The sequence below is a fragment of the Paroedura picta genome, chromosome 8 (genome assembly GCF_049243985.1).
Source record: "Paroedura picta isolate Pp20150507F chromosome 8, Ppicta_v3.0, whole genome shotgun sequence".
Classification (NCBI taxonomy): Eukaryota; Metazoa; Chordata; class Lepidosauria; order Squamata; family Gekkonidae; genus Paroedura; species Paroedura picta.
In genome coordinates this window covers 21886930-21904599 of record NC_135376.1, presented here as the reverse complement: position 1 = coordinate 21904599, position 17670 = coordinate 21886930, and the positions used below count along the sequence as shown (strand labels likewise).

The following is a 17670-nucleotide window of genomic DNA, read 5'->3' as shown; positions in this document are numbered from 1 at the left end:
GAAAGAAAGAAAGAAAGAAAGAAAGAAAGAAAGAAAGAAAGAAAGAAAGAAAGAAAGAAAGAAAGAAAGAAAGAAAGAAAGAAAGAAAGAAAGAAAGAAAGAAAGAAAGAAAGAAAGAAAGAAAGAAAGAAAGAAAGAAAGAAAGAAAGAAAGAAAGAAAGAAAGAAAGAAAGAAAGAAAGAAAGAAAGAAAGAAAGAAAAAGGGAACAGGAAAAAAGCAAATATCTTAATACTAATAGGACTAGCTTGAAATTGACCAGAGTGTTTCCACCTCACCTGTTGCTTTGAAGTTTGGTAAACATTTTGATTGAGCAGAGACTGTCTGTCTGGAAATGTATCCATTCAGAACCTACATGAACAGCTTGAAAATTTGTGGAAAATCCATGCTAGTTGACCTGCTATAAACTTCACTTTGTGAACCACAAACTACTCTCTCTAAGCAGCCCTGCCAACTGACCAGAAGGGGGGCAGGGATCAGACACGATAGTACAAAGCTGGCCTCTTGTAAGGATCTTTTCCAACATCTGGTACCTAGGATACCAAGGATCATCTGACTGCAGAGCAAGTCTTTGACTAATGAGCCACAGACCCTAACAGGAAGGTGCAAGCATATTTTCTCTGAGCCCAGTGCAACATTGTAACATTGCCTCCCCACATCCATATAATCTAATGAGCTGTAATATATCTGAACTAACAAATATGGCTCATATAAGGCAACCAGGGGAAGGCACGGACTGTCATTAACAAGCAACCAGTCATTTTCAAGCAACCAGAAATTGCATCAGTGTGTCACTGGGGATATTTTAGCATTCCATGAAAATGCCTCCCTCTCTTTCCCCCCTTATTTGTCTCCCACTGCCTAGCTGAATGGAAGTAGGAAGGGCACATCAGCAATGGGAAATCCCCTGCTCCCATCTGGAACTTGGCAACCATAAGACTATAGCATCTTTATGCACTTAAGGATAGGTTTGCCATTTGTTTGCTGAGAGTCGGCTTTTCCCTGCCCTCTAGTATGTGAGGAGTGGGAGAACAATATGGACGTGAGAATAGTGATCCTGTAGGAGTTCCCCCAATCTGTGTGGTGACAATAGAGATGTAAAGGATTCCTAAAGCATCCCTCAGAACTCACATCTTATTCTCCAAAACCTCACCTGGAAGTGCTGTCGCATCCCCCAAATCTCCACCCTGAAGAGATTACATATCTTCTGTGACGTTCTAGGAATTTCTTCAGTCTCTATAGTCTTTACCATAGACTGGGAAAATCCCTAGAAGATCATGGACTATGTGATATCACATCCCTTGAAAATTCACCCTCCCAGGCATCTCCACGAAATCTAGATTTGCTGGCAACCCACTTGAGGCTCAGAATTTCTGTGCTCTTGTGTCATGGTAAAATGGGCCTATGCTCTCTCTTTCTCTCTCTCTTTCACCCCCCATCCTTCTTGTGCCCTGCCAGCCATATCCCAGAAGAAAAAAGAATGGAGGGAAGTCATTGTAGAAAAGGGGGAAAATTCATGAGTTATCAGCTGTGCCAAGTGATTAAATCTCAATCAAAATATACTCCATTCTATGCATTCATGGTTTTCAGGTTGCAATTGTTTGGGTTGTTTTGTTTTGTTTTTTTTAAATCAGCTATAATGTTGACCCGTGAAGAAGACAGTCACAATATATAAATGCCAAGTAGGGCTCCATAAAAGAATGGGATCACCAAAAACCTATATCTGAAAGGTTTTTAAAAGTCCTAATCGAAAACTTTTATTTTTGCATTGCTGAAAACTGATAGAGAATGAAAGAGAAATCCATCTTCATGATTAACAGACTGATGGCTTCAACACAGATTTAAAAATAGAGCCCCAATGAATCACAGCCAGACATCTGCACCTCTACTGTTGCCATCACAGGAACATGACTAGATTCAAGATTTGTTGATTCATGCCACTAGATGTTTCCCTGTGGGTGTCCACTTTTGCAATCATTGCACTCTGGGCTCCCTATGGAAATGGGCCTCCTGAAGTGGCCTAATGCGTAACAACTCCTGCAGACTCAAAGCTTTCAGCAAACACACACACACACAATCAGAAAACTTGAAAACTAACCATAACAGTGATTCTCAAATGATGAATTAGGACTTGCTATGAAATTGAGGAGCCTTATCAACTGGTGTTTGGATTCTGCTGATTAGAACTTGGAAGTGAAGGACTATACCATATCTCTTTGCACCCAGCACACCAGTACCCAGAGGGGGGAACCCATCAAGTTAAGACAGATAGGTCAGTTCCCTCTGTAAACTTCCTTGTCTGTTCTGCTACTGTGTCTTTGTTTACCCAGAATGCTATTCTCAGGGACTGCCTTCTTTTTGACAAACTGAGGGTTTCCACGGAGTGCCTGGCAACTGGCAGAAGAGCTGAGGGCAGGGATATTTGGGGAGGGGGGCGGGTTATCCATAGAGCTTTGAGTGATTCCTAGAGGTACCTTTGCCACACCATTTTTTTAAAAACTGGAAGTGATATAATGCTGCAGCTGGTTTTTTACCATTTTTTTTCTCCTGCCACCATTCTAAGCAGTGATGGGCGACAAAAGCAGAAGGCAGCCGATCCTCCAACTTGACCAGAGACCTGGCAGGTCTTTTGCTTCTTTGTCTAACTTCCATGAGGACAAGACATACTCATAACATCTCTGTCCATCTTAGCTTAGACAAATAGCTAGAAAGCCTATTCTTTTTCTCCATAAGTCTGGGTATAACTATAAAGAGCACCCATTTCTTCTCTAAGGCAACAAGCCTTGGGTGGACTTTATTCCTTAAAGTAGCTTCCCCATTTTGCTTTGCAAACTAGGTCCAAAGTTAACACTGGTTGGGATGGGAGAAAGCGACATAGCACAGGCAGGAGAGATTTATACAAGGACTAAAACAAAAAGTGAGCCCCTAAGTAAGACAAAAATCTTCTAGTGGGTTCCCTTTCCATAGTGTTCAGGAGCCATTCTGACTTCCAGTTTTATGAATTTAAAATAGGATGATATGCGATATCCAGGTGATTCTGTGATAGGTGAAAGTCACATTGAACTTCTACAGGCCTAGAATTTCCAGTTTCAACAAAGGCAAAAACACCATATGCACATAGAGATATGCAAATGCTGGTCCCCTGCTGTAGTCTACTGATATGGTAGTACTCATACCAGAATAGACATATTATTGGAGTGCATATGAACATACTAAACCACGCATAGGAATAATGGGTCCATAAAAAGTGGGCATGGTTATAAGCAGCTTCCTAGCATCTTGCTCTCATGTTTATTGCAATATGCATCATGAAACCAGCTTTTATTTTCTTGTGTAAGCACAGTGCTGAAATTGTGGTGTGCGATTCAGTTAAATTGCAGCTTTTGTATTGGACTGACAGTTTTTAAAAGCTGCAGAACATGAGACTGTGCAAAACTTGTAGTACAGTTGCAAGGCAATACAAAAAGTAATTTGTGTGACCATATTTACAAGATGTGCGTACTAAAATCTGAGCTACCCAGATTTAGGGGCACTGTTTTGGATCCGGCAAATCATTTTTGACTGGGAGTGGTTTTCACCATTTCCCCAGTACTGCAGCAGACCTCTATCTTCTCTCCTCCCTCATAGTGATCTTGGGGATTCTCTTTCCCCATTAGCAGTATTGGGGGGATCATTTTGAGCTGTGGCAGGAAGGAAAGGCCCTCTGCTGATTTTTGTCAGTGCAGATTTTCAATGGGATTGAAGCCATTCTGATGGCAAATTACATTTAAATAACATTTATTAACATTATAAAATGAAGATACTTATTCTAACATGTTAGCACTGGTTCCCACACACTGCATGATGCAGGCTGTGGGTAAATGACAGAGCTGCAACAGAGAATCTTGAACAAAATAAGTCTCAGACTGTTATTCAGCTACGGCACTAGTTCTCCCAGAACCATCTTCTGTCTGATTCTACCCGATTTATTTTCTGGCAGAGGAAAGGTATCAGTGACTGGATGTGTGAACTCAGCTCGGCAGAGATTTAAGATTAGGGATGCATGTCCAAGTGCACATCCTATTGGAAACCGAGGACCACATCAGCACTTGGTGAGCTTCCCATTGAAAGTAATGGGGAGCGCCTACATTTGGGGTATGTATGTTTGATGCTGGTGATTCCTAAGGAAGGAAATCCAAGTGGCTTCATGGGGTTTTCATAGATATTCAAGACTATGGTGCAGGAAACTCTTCAAAAATTGAGATGGGTTTTAAAGTATTTGCATAATAGCTTTCATCCCATGATCTCTGGCATAGCCTTTGGGGGGGGGGGGTCAAAGACGATCCTTCCTCCACCTCTATCAATAAAATTCCTGTAAAATTCAACCCCAAACCTTTTAATCAGACAGAAAATGATTTGGCCCCCTGTCATACGTTTTCATAAGCAGGTAGCTCAGTGTGGAAACCTAAAAAGAACAACTCTCACAGCATTTACTGGGGGGGGGGGGACACACGACACATCGAACTCCTTCAGAAGAGCTGCTTCAAAAACGTTGCCTCTCGCAGATAACCTATTCAAACATTGACTTCAATGGGACTGGCCATATGATTGTGTGATTGCAACCTTGTCACTTCTGATCTGCACTTCTACCATAAATGCACCAGTGTTTGCCACTGTTGCATCAATATCCTTAATATTTTTTAATTGTCAAAGCAAAAAAATGGATGGAGTGAACCGTCTTGACTCCGAAAACAACTAGCGTCACTCAGATCTGTCATACAAGCACCCCTAAGCGCTGCCCTCGTCTTCTTCTCTTTTCCTGTACGCTTCGTTCAGCACTTGTATCTCTTCCTGATAGCCGTCTTTATCCATGTGTTGCTTTTTACTGTTCTGCCTGTGAGCTTCCACAGTGTCAGGGATTGATATGTTAATGTCACTGTCGGGATTGTTCGATGGGATGAAGAGCGAGTAGGAGGCCGTCTCTCCTAAATCACAGGACACAAACCTGTTTTCTTTCCGCGAATAGCGCAAGGATGGTGACCGGACTTGGGTGGAGGATTGGCTGATATTACTGATGATTGACACGGTGTCCATGGCTTCTTCGTTGTCACAGATTTCAAGCACCTCTAAATGAATCTTCACACTCGTGTCAGCAAATGTGGTTGGGGAATCCTCAGCGCTTGGCTCATGACCCACACTCTTGGAACGATAGACTTCGATTTTTTTGGACGTAGGAGTTATTTTCTGTCCTTCTGTGCTTACCTCGTATGTAGACAAGGAGAGGGTTTTTCCTGTGGGTGCCTGGAGAGACACAGTCCCTTGAAACGCACACAAAGGAATAGCTAAGGAACCACCTGAACGCTGGAAAGAAACAAAATTGCTGTTATTGAATGGTGCTTCAGCAAGTAAGAATCCATTGTTAATGAGCCAATTATGCCTACCTTATTATTTCCATTACTTCCTCTTGAGTACACTTGATACTGTTTAACAATCTTAGATGCCTTGGATTTAGCCGACAATGTGCAAATAATTCTTTTAGCCGAGCAAGAGAAATATGGTTTAAAATTATATCTTTCGGTAACGTTTGAACACAATATCCGATTAATAAACAAAATCTCACTCATTTAGGTGCAGAGTTACAAAAATGCAAACGTTTAATCAACCCCTAGCATGTAAAATTGGAGCTCAATTTGTTGAAAAGGGCAAGATGTTGGATTCTCTTTATTCCAGGTGTGCGAGACTGGCAGCTATTCCATGGAGGAAGGAGATCTATGTCACTGAGCTCCCAAGGTAGGCTTGAAGGCCAGCCACCTGACCATTCAAAACAGATCGCCCCCACAAAAACAAAAGGCTTTCATCTTAAAGTTACAATTCAGGTCTCTTTGTCATTCAAGAGTTAGATTTGAGTTCCAGTAGGACACCAAAGACCAACAGGATTTTCAGGATATAAGCTTTTAAGAGTTAAAGCACCCTTTGTCAGATCACCCCAAAATTATGTTTGTCTCTAAGGTACTATTGGACTCAAATCAAACTCTTCTACTAAAACTTTCTCTTTACTTAGTTCCTACACATTTGGGAAAAAATATTTGGGCTTCTAGGCATATGCATGGTCATAAATCAGTCCTGAATATATCAGCATGGTATTTTGGTTAAGAGTGGCAGCTTCTAATCCGGCAAGTAGCTTCAGCACAAAACTGTCAATGTTCTTGCTCATCCATGACCTCACACCTCACCATGAATGCGTTATTTGAATTGTGGTTCATCACTGGATAAAACCATTAGTTAAAGTAAGATCTTTTTGCCCAATGTGATACTGAAATATTGTTGTTACTGAAATAATGAAGATGAAGAAACAAATTGGTGCCGAGGGAAATGAATCCCTCAAAATTAACATCATTTAATCTAATTATTATTATTCAATCCCTATACATTTCTTTTTTTTCCCACTGTTATGAAAATAGTTCAGTTTTGGTTTCCCATCCCAAATCAGCATTGAAAGTGGTGAAACTAGTACTAACTAAAAATATACATACTGGCCTTAATCAAACTCTAGTCATGCCATGCACAACTACTACTCAGTAGCAACTAGAAGGTAATACAATTGTTGTGAATCTGCCTCCCCATAGGGACAGCCTACATTTGTGCACCTCCAAAAGACCCTTTGACTGAGCTGCCAGAGGCATGGATAAAATAATTCAGCTTGATATCAAAATACTGCAGGAATTTCTCTCCATTAGGAGAATAACCTATGTGCTGGAATGCTCCAGCGTCAACTTGTTGTCCTCCAGATGTTCATGGACTACAATTCCCATGAACCCCTGCCAGCGTTCCCATGAACCCCTGCTCCAGAGAACACACAGATTAAAGGCCTATTGTCTTCTTCTAGCCTGACTGACTAAAGTTTACCATCTAATAACCTAAGGCTATAGAACTTTTGCTCTCAACCAGCCTAAACTCAAAATTCAATCCCGAACCAAAAGAAATATCATCAAGCTGCTACTCAGACTTTATGAGAACAGCTGGAGTCATTCCCCAGTCCCAGTAATTCAATCAGCCCACCTAAGAACTCTCACCACTCCTTCACTTCTAGTCAAATCCTACTGTGGCTCCCAACCTTGTCTTTCCCAGAGCCTTCTTAGCTGGGTTCAGTTTGGATTTTTTCCTTCATTTTTGACCAGCTTTCCTTCTTTTTTGTCCTGGACACCCCATGGACACTTTTCTTCATTATAGGACAGTTTAAGTCTTTCTTCCCATCTTTTATTTCCCCCAAAGTCCCCCATTCAACCCAACCGGATAATAACCAAGGGTAGCTTTGCTAGGATTTCATTGCTATCTTGCAATGTTGTTTTGTGGTTTTGCGTACCCTCCCCTTTCACCTTTCCAGCATTATGTTAGAGCAGCCTTTCTCAACTTTTTTACTATTGAGATACCCCTGAAACATTCTTTAGGCTTTGTGAAACCCCAGAAGTGACAAAATCATGCCAAATATGGTTGGGAAGCATAGCTGTGTACATGTCCATCCCTTCCCCTTCCCCTCCAGGCTCATCACTGGCTGTTTGGGAGGGGGTGGGTGAGTCAACATGACCACCTAATAAATGTTTAACAAATTTTAAAAATATATAAAAATTAATTAACGTCCACCTGTTTGGGAGTTTCTGCCATGAAACCCTGTTTGAGAAAGCCTGTTAGAGGAATAAACATTATTTCTTTTTGACATTCTTTTGAGTTTCTCTCTAGTTCATCCCCCCCCCCCTCTAATAGAAGTACCATATGTCAGAATCCCGTGGTTTCTGCCATTATATAGGATGTATGCTGCCCTAGCTGGCCACACCCAGTGGCAGCTGTGCAGGAAGGTGCCTGGCCTGCAGAGCCTAGCCAGAGTCCACACCAAAGCAAAGTCAAAATCCAGTCCAAGTTGTTAGGAATCAAAGCAAGCAGAGTTAAGGGTGAGGCAAAGAGTAGTTGAGGGAAAGCCAAGGTCAGAGTCCAGATAAACATATATTCACAAAGCCAGGCCAGGAATCAGGGGAGCAGATGGGAGTCAGAAGTTCACAGACCAAGGAATCCAAGCTGGACAGGAGGGTTTCTGCATAGATTGTATCCACCAGGAAGAGCTGCTGCTGTCTCACCTAAAATCAGCCCAGCTAATTGGCTGCACCTGGGGGATGACTCACTCATCCTCCCCAGGAGCTATCCCAGCTGGGCCCCATCTACTTTGACAGCCTGCCTGCAGTTTCTGCCTCCTTCGGCATTCAGCAAACACCACCCTCCTGCTTTGTCTGTGTCCTTCAGGTGAGCTGTCAGGGCTGGAATGCATCTGCGGCTGCACCAAAGATGCCTCTTGGGAAGAGCTTGGCTGACTTGTGCTGCTTTCCCCTGCTGCACATTCAGAGGCCCCTCTCTCTTCTGCCAGAGCTGGCTCAGCTGCAGGCCCTGATTGTTGTGGCAACTCCTGGGAGACAGGAGGTGGCAGCAGGGGTATGACAGGATGTTTATGGAACTAGGATATGTTGAGGCTTTTTGAAAAAAAATAGCTGTTGACTAAGACAGGAGTGCAAAAAAAGATATGTGGGATTTTTTTTTTACCACTCTCCAAACCCAAGGTGTTGTTTGGGCTATATCATCCCTGATGACCTCAGCAAACCCCTGTCCATTTTTGCTCATGAGGAGAAATCAGCGCTCTTTTCTTCTCTTCGTTGGCACACCCAATGCACAAATATTTTTTCTACCTAGATAGCAGAAATGGAACTATTCATGATCCAGATTTTCTTTTCCAAGCCAAAACAAGCAAATCCGTCTCAGAGCTCTTCTTGCTAAAGGCTGCAGATTTCCAGGGGTAGATGTGATGCTTGAAATTGTCTTTTTACCCATCGCTTTGTGTTTGATAAGCCTCAGCCATTGAACAGCAACAAGAGATGGAGAATGGGGGTAGAATCCTATCCTTATGGTATGTCGAGTGTAATCCTATACTTGCTTGTTTGGGACTAAGCCCTGGCCTAATAAGAATCGGACAAAGAGTCTCGTTGTTCTAATCAGTTCTTCAGAGGAAAAGTGAATTTCAAGGACTTTCCCCTCCATGTTTCTGAAGTGGCAGAAGTAGCCCATACCTTGCAATCGGGATTGACTCTCCTTTCTTACTTCAAAAACGTGTAGGGAAAGCTAGGTTAGCAATTAAAACTGAATTGTTGGCAAAAGGCGGAAAAGGGTGTCTCATCTCACAATGGAGAGTGGCAAGACAGATGGTGAAGGAGCTTAGAAATTCATTTCCAAATAATCTGTATGAGAGGAGCATCCGTGGAGTAGTGCTCAGACAGTCACCTCCTGTTGCCGAGTGGCTGCTGTGTACAGCTGTCAGTGCTCCTGCCAGAACCATCTGGGGAATCTCAGCGTACAAGACTCAATTACTGCCTGCCCACAGTTTGGTTAATGAATCTAGCTCAGAGCACAGTCCAAGATCAACTTAACACATCTGAAATGTTCTGAAAACAAGAGATGAATAGAAACCAGTTGCTCTCGTGCTGGTAGTGTCCAAGATGACTTATGATTTAAGGGTTTGGAGATTAGAAAGACAAGACGATACCTAGTTTTGCCTCTTTACTTTCCCCTCGTTAGTTTTTAATTGCCAAATTAGAAAGCAATATTCTGGGGACAGGAGCAAGCATTTTTTCTTCATTTGAAACCTATAAACTCTACCTCTCAGCGATTTGTGCATGAGGGGGCTATGTAATTCAGGTAAATATCAGTTGCACTGTGTATCATTACTGGCTCCCAATTTCTTGTCTCTTTGTCACACTCTAATATGCCTGAGAGAAGGAATCTATGACCATGCTATGCAGATGGGTGTGTAGGTGTTTAAAAATGAGGAACCTGCTCCATTCTCAGTGGTTCCCATTGAGACTTATAGGAAAAAGTAGACAGGATGCAATTGGCAAACTACCAGCTTAAACAAGCTGCTCCTTCCCAAGATACTAAAGTCACCAAATTCCTTTGCTTTTTCCAGTTTCTCTGCAGGAGAAAGCTTGCAGATTGAGATAACTGGTGTACAAAACCTTCCTCCTGAAAGAGTGACCATGACAAGCAAGGAATGGTGAGAAGAGCGATCCAAGCTGCACAGATGAGCAAAGCCTATCAGGAGAAGCAGACCTGCAGACATGTGGGTTCAAGAGACCAGACAAGTTTATAGGTAATGACTATCACTTAGAACTGAACCTCCAAAAGTGGTAGCCCATTGGAATAACTGAAGAATATGTGTAACCTTCACACTCCTATTTCGTAATAGTAATTGACCTGTAGTGGTCCATAGCAGCCAAGTTTTCTTCAAGGGCAGATCCATGTAAAGTGCTTTACAAATATCTAGGCTGCAGTTTTCTGAAGCATGGGTTCTCATGGCTATATTAGCCAGGTCAAGGCTGGGCTATTTGAAGCTGAAGGGGGGGGGGGAGCATTTTTCAGCAGAATTAATTTGCTTCTCTAGCAAGAATTCTGGATCTAGCCTAACCCGTAGCCCCTTAACTGAGTCATTGGGGGCAAGCTGAACCCCTTAAATGGGAGAAGCACAATGCCCCTCAAGACCTTGGTCTCTCTCACCAGCTTCACCTCTGTGTAATCACGGTTCAGTTTCAACTTGTTCACCCTCAGCCATGTAATTGCAGCAGCCATGCCATACTGAAGACACCCATGATCCAAATCATGAATGATCTCTGAAGATTAAACAGCTGGGGTTCCCTTTGAAACCCCAAAGGACGTCTCACACGGATGAGAACTGGTCTCTAACAGCAGCCTTCTGAATCTGATCCAATGAGGGATGATCTACACCAGGGGTAGTCAAACTACGGCCCTCCAGATGTCCATGGACTACAATTCCCAGAAGCCCCTGCCAGCATTCGCTGGCAGGGGCTTCTGGGAATTGTAGTCCATGGACATCTGGAGGGCCGCAGTTTGACTGCCCCTGATCTACACCATGACTATCCCTGATCTACACCATGACAGTGTTCAAGAACTGATGTGTCATTCAGGAGCCCCATTCAGCACAGTGGGAATTACTTCTGTGCAGACATGCAAAGAGTATGGTGCTATCCTGAGAAGGGTTATACCCTTCTAAATCTATTGAAGTCAATGGACTTAGTCCCATGGAAAACAGGATAAATCATGACTGACTTAGTCTATTGCTTTCAATGATATTTTGTCATGACTAATCTTAGGTAGGTTAAGCCCTTACTCCCTCACACATATTGCATCCATGGGACTCCAGGTTCGGAAATTCTGGAGATTTGAGGATAAACCCCATGGAAGTGGGGTTTCAGGAAGGGAGAAACCTTAGCAGGTCACAATGCATTGAGTCCACCCACTGAAGCAGCCATTTTCTCGAAGTAAAGTGAGCCCTGTAGTCTGAAGATCAGTTGGAATTCTGGGAAGAGTGGTTTTTATACCCTGCTTTTCACTGCCCAAAGGAGATTCAAAGCAATTTACAATCACCTTCCTTTCCTCTCCCCACAACAGGCACTCTGTGAGGTAGGTGAGGCTGAGAGAGCTCTGACAGGACTGCTTGGTCAGAACAGCACTACCAGGGCTGTGAGGAGCCCAGTGTTACCCAGTTGACTGCATGTGGAGGAGTGTGGAATCAAACCCAGTTTACCAGACTAGAAGCTGCCGCTCTTAACCCCAACACCACACTGGGAGGTGTTTAGCCCCCCCCCCTTCCAGAAGCTGACAGACAAGCTACTCTGTGCTGTAGAATAATAATGTCTTTAATCCAAATGTGTATTATGTCAAAACGTGGACCGGTGAATAACACGTTTTCATGTGCTTCCTCAGTGACGTATGCTACAGCATAACATAGCTTGCCCGCCTGCCAGTTTCTTCCGATTCTCTGCTTGCTGCTATTGCTGACCGGTTGCTTTCTCCATTGTCCCTGGAAGCTGGCAGTCCCACATCCATATCTGGAAACTTTCCTTGTATTTGTAAAAACTGAAGCATGAATGTGTCCAAGTAATTTATAGTGTTAGCAACCCATATATTTTATTCCATTCTGGTTTATACTGCTGCTATTTTGCACCAACCATAGAACAAAAATACCCTTAGGAGGATACAGCTGAAGCTTGAAAGGAGACACCTGAAGCTAGAAGAGAAAATGTGTCTTTCTTCTGTGCACAGATATTTCTGATTCCCCCCACTTTTAACTCAACTCTTATTATATCTAAAAAGTAAATTTGCATCATCAATTCAAGAAGCATATCCAAATTACTTATGTATACCTCCTCCCACCAATTATAGTGCACATTAGTTCTCAAAAAGCATTATTATAAAGATCCTTTGTTTTTTTTAAAAAGGAGGAAATAAAGACAGTAATGTAACATCTGCCGATTTAGCTCTTGGTTATTTCAGAACAATTTTTTAAAAATGATATGTGTGTATTTAAAAAGAGCAAGGAAACTTCTTAGCAACTTTTAAATGTTAGAGCTCTTTTTATTCATTGGCAAAATATGGACAGAATAGCACCATTCTAATTTAATATATTAATGTGCACTAATCTAATGTGGTCTCATGTGAATGGAATGTGTAAAATTAGTTCTGGTTGTTTGTCATTGGCATGTGTCATCTATTAAACTCCTTTCTTAGGGGTCCAGAAACTGAAAGTCGGTGGGAGCTCTTAAAATATTATTTTCCTGGCTCCTGATTCTAGCTGACAAATGTTTGTAGTGAATTTGGAATCAGATCCTCAAAGTCCTCAAATCATCCCCAGTTCTACCCATATTTACTTAGAAGTAAGTCAAAATTATTTCAGATTCAAGTGAGAAGACATTTCCTTCCTTCCTTTTTCTTCCCTTTGCACTACTAGTCATGTCTCTCAGCTATGTTTTCCAACTTTAAGTTCTCCTGGATTTACGAAGGATCTCCAGACAACAGAGATCAGTTTCCCTGGAGGAAGTGGCAACTTCAGAGGGTGGACTGTAGGGCATCCCCTTGTGGTGCTTCTGCCACCCTAAATTCCATCCACTTTGGGCACCACCCCAAAATCAATAAATTAAGGATGCCAGTCCCCAGGTGGGACCTGGGAATCCCTTGGGATTATAGCTTATCCCCAGGCCACAAAGATCAATTCCTCTGAAGAAAATGGCTACCTTGGAGAGGGGACTCCATAGCATTATACTCCACTGAGGTCCCTCCCCACCCCAAATCCCACCCACTCCTGGCTCCACCTCCAACATCAAAACCAAAAAAGGAACACAACCCAACCTTAACAGGTAGGAACTCAAAAGTTGAGTTGTACAATAAAACAATGTAAAACGTGTTGATTATTTATTATAGTGCGCAATTAAAAACAGAATAAAAACTTCAAAAAAACTATACAGAATTGCCAGCACATAAGACCAAACACATTTTGACCCTATGGGGTCTTCCTCAGTGGTCAGAACTGTGATGCTACACTCTATACACTGTGGCATATATGTGAATTGTATGGCATTATCCTCTACTATTGTCTCTCCCAAGACCTTTCCCCCTTTGAACCCTTTAAACTATGAAGGGGGATCTTCGTCACAAAGCATAAAGGATAAGAGAAGGGAAATGGGTGTGCATACTCCTGTACCAGTGACTCCACACCAGTTTCTTTGTCTGCAGGCTGGAAATTAAATTCAGCCTCTGAAGACTGCTGATGGAGCTGGGGAGGGGGAAAGATGCATCTGACTCTGGCCCTTTGCTGTTGGTTAAATGACAGCTCTTACACTTTTAAGAAAAAAGACCCCATCGGGTTGTCTTGATGGTTGCCAGGTTCCTCACAGGTGGAGGATGTGGGGGGGGGGGCTGTCAGATCTAGGTTGGGAAACCTCTGGGGATTTGGAGGTGGAGCCTGGGGAGGACAAGGACCTCAGGTGATACCATGCCTTAGAATTCATACTCCAAAGACTCCATTTTCCCCAAGGGAACTCATCCTCTGTAGTCTGGAGATGAGCTGTAGTCCTGGGGGATCCCACCTGGCCTCTGGCATCACTACTGTGACTTGACTCACTTTAATTGCAGGGACAAGGCAGCTTCAGGGAACTTATTTCCCCAAGCACGCCCATCCCAGTTTGGATCAGGACAATGGTGGCAGGAGAGTTTCCAGTGGTGGTTCAGTTTTCCCAGCTTGCAGTTGGAGAGAGGTTATTTCCCACCAGGCACTAAATTCTGCCCATGTAGTCCAGTACGTTTCTAGATGTGCTCTGTAGACATTTAATATTGCTGTTCCTCATTATTACATGCACGTTTTGAATCTAAGGAAGCTGATGGTTCTGAAATAAGCACTTAGTTGTTTTTATTTTGACAAAGTGTATATTGAATAAAATGTGTCCGTTTTCTGTTTTTTATATATGTACTTCTCTGCTGCATGTTCTGTATATTATAATTTTCTATCCCCCTTATAATTATAATAAAGAAAACCCAGCTGCAGAAATAACCATACTGGCATGAAGAAGACCAAAAACAAGCTGAATGAAAAGGGCTGAAGCCTCCCAACCATTTCAGTGGAATGTAAACAGTAACTTTATGTTTAGAAAGGAAGAAGAAAAGAATTTCCTGTTCCCTTTCTTGGAACAAAGGGTTAGTATTCTGGATTACTGAGTGTGCACATGCCCAAAGAACAGGCTAAAGATACTACCATAAATTTGGAGTGACAAGAGAAGTGACATGAATATATTAGACCATCTCTAACGGTTTTGTAAGTGAGCAAGTATGCAGAACAATGGCAATCTGTCCGGTTTTAGATCTGGAAACAAACCCACTTTAAAAGATGAAGCAGACCCATTCAAAACAGAACAAAACAAAAAAGCCATACAACCAAAATGGCCTCCTGTGACATTTGCAGGGGTTTATTCTTGTACAAAAGATAGCTCCTTTTCCATTGCTGTGGCTGAGGCCTGGCAGAAGGACTACATGCAGGCTGACGATGTAAGGAATGGTGTATGTAATTCTGAGAAATCTCTTACGTTGAAAATTGAAAATAATTTGGGGTTTTTTGCAGGTCATTAATGCATGAGGTCTGTTATCAGTCAGAAGCGACTTGACAGCACTTGACACCCACATGCATAATAACACCCCATGCAGAGTGATTCAGGGGGGGGGGGGACAGAAAGTTGGCTGTTCCAGCATTCTGAAGGTTGTAGTCACGTATATGATGGGATTCTTCTTAAGGTCTGATCTGACCCTAACTTTGATGGGCTAGCAAAGAGACCCAGTCACAAACAAAGGCACCTATAAACAGGAGGCACTCAGGACATTGGAAGTATACTAGCAACTGAGGCCAGGATGACTGGAACACATCGCTACCCAGCATGCGGTTATTTGTATGAGTAGCAAGCCATTTCAGCCTGCTGACCTATACATCAGTGTCATTCCCTGACACTTTTCTTGCCCCCCCCCCCCCGGTGAGTTATTCTCCCACTTACTAATCGCACCCTTAGTTGAGTGCCGGATCCTGAGATATAACACTCCTGTTCCATCTTGAAGAAAGAACCGAGACAACATCTTTGGTTGCCTTCCATTTGCCATGTACATGACTGAGTCTCTTGGAATCGGCTGCTTATGGCATTCAGCTGATGAGGTTGTAAGTCAAGAGAATTCTCAGCCGGGGCTTCACCAGGGAGAGGAGTCATCCTTGTGTCTGTTGCACCCACCCTGTTAATCAACAGCACTCCGCTGAGAAGCAGCCCCTCTCCCACTCCCTCCCCCAAGTAACGTTTTGTCAATTCCTGAGTACATTTCTCTGACACTAAAAAGCAAAAAAGGGGAAAGTCAATGACTAATATAATTCTTCATAATCCTTAATCATACAGTGTGTGCTTTTCTTTCCCAGTGGTCTAACTATATACATGGGAAGTGGATTGGTACAGTATAGCCCAATCTTGTCATACCTGGGAAGCTAAGGAGGGTTGGTATTAGGAGGACGGACAGCCAAGGAAGATTCTGCAGAGGAAGCCAAAGGCAACCCATCTCTGCTTGTCTTGAAAACCCCTTGCTGGAGTTGCCATAAGTCAGTTGTGACTTGACAGCACTTAGGTACATAAATCTCTCTATATTATGCAGCCCAGACAGATTTAGTGGCCTGCCTCACAGTAATGGAACTGAAGTAGGTGGGGGTTAAGGTTTAGAAGAAGAAGACAAAGAGTTGGTTCTTAAATGCTGCTTTTCTCTACCTGAAGGAGTCTCAAAGTGGCTTACAATGACCTTCCCTTTCCTCTCCCCACAACAAACACCCTGTGAGGGAGGTGAGGCTGAGAGAGCCCTGAGATTACTGAAGAAGAAGAGTTGGTTCTTACATGCCGCTTTTCTCTACCCGAAGGAGTCTCAAAGCGGCTTACAGTCACCTTCCCTTTCCTCTCCTCACAACAGACACGCTGTGAGGGAGGTGAGGCTGAGAGAGCTCTGAGAGAAACTGCTCTGTGGGAATAGTTTCTAACAGGACTGGGACTAGCCCAAGGTAACCCACCATGTGGAGGAGCTCACCAGATTAGAAGTAGGCACTCCTAACCACTATGCCAAGAAGGCTTGTTAAGGTCTAGCAGGAATTGTAGAGCAACCAGGGCCCATTCTCCTCCACTCATTCTTTCTGAGGAGCACCTGTGGTTCAGTAGCAGAATGTCTTCTTTGAATACCGAAAGCATCAGTTCAATCCATGGCTGAAAGAGTTGTTTTTTTGCATCCTGCTTGGTTTTTGCATCCAGCAGGGGACCCATTGGGTCTGGAACATACCCAGTACAGCACTGTGACCTGGTCTCAAAAACAGTGGGGCTTACACACTAGGGGGACTTGACCATGCCCCGTAATCATAATGCCAGCAAGCAGAATGAAAGTTCCTCCAGATGCCCCCCGCCCCCATTGGGAACACATATGATAACTCTGTACAAGAGCACTCTACCAGGCCTTGGGTGACCTCTTTTTAAAAAACACCACAGGAGGAAATTGGCCATGCCCCGTAATCTAACCCAATGTGACCTAATTTACCCTGGGTGATTGTTATGCGAACACCAAGGCTCTTTGTCACATGCATATTAGACAAACCAAAATTGATTAGCGAACAGCTCTGTGTTTTGTGTGTGTTTGTTGTATTGAAAATTGCTGCATGAGGAATGACCCCCTACAGTTTTCTTCCAGTGTCTGAAGATTTCAGCATTTAAAAGCAAAATGACAGTTGTGTATATTACTAAAAGGTTGAGCCACTTGCTACCCTGCCGAATGTATGTCACTAAATAAGTGTTTACTCCAAAGTGAAAACAGCAAACTGTCAAGACTTGGCTACAAGACACATGGTCCAGGTGCTGGGATTTATGGGAGTAATGAAACATGGATTAACAGTGCTCTAGCCCTCTGTCCTGCCCAAGGGTCCAGCAGTCAGTTCTGCTATTAAACCCTGTCAGACTTTTTTGCTTCTTTCCTAATTTTGCTCAAGAGGAAAAATGTCAGGATTGTGACAGGCTGGCAGAAGTTACTGGATGCAGGAAGCAAAATGACCTCGCAGATATAAGATTTTGAACTTTGGAACTGGCAGAGCATGAGGGCATGTCAGCACTGCCCGGAGGAACTATCTGGAAAATGTCAAAGTAAAAAAAGTAAAATGAAGGCAAGTGACTGGAAAGCAGGGAAGGAATCCAGTGAAGAAGTGAGAAAATACATATCTGGGGTCAGAAATAAAGGCTGGCTACAAACACATATTGGTTTGT

At 43.0% G+C, this 17670-nt stretch overlaps 1 protein-coding gene across 1 annotated transcript in view; it reads right to left on the bottom strand.

The window, feature by feature from the left end:
* Positions 1–263: 263 nt before the first annotated feature.
* Positions 264–17670, bottom strand: part of GPR149 (G protein-coupled receptor 149) — a 44259-nt gene continuing 26852 nt past the window's right edge. Inside the window, exon 4 of the mRNA XM_077348636.1 lies at positions 264–5338. Within this exon, the coding sequence (XP_077204751.1) occupies positions 4766–5338 (573 nt within the window). The 3' untranslated portion in view covers positions 264–4765. The remainder of the gene's footprint in view (positions 5339–17670) is intronic.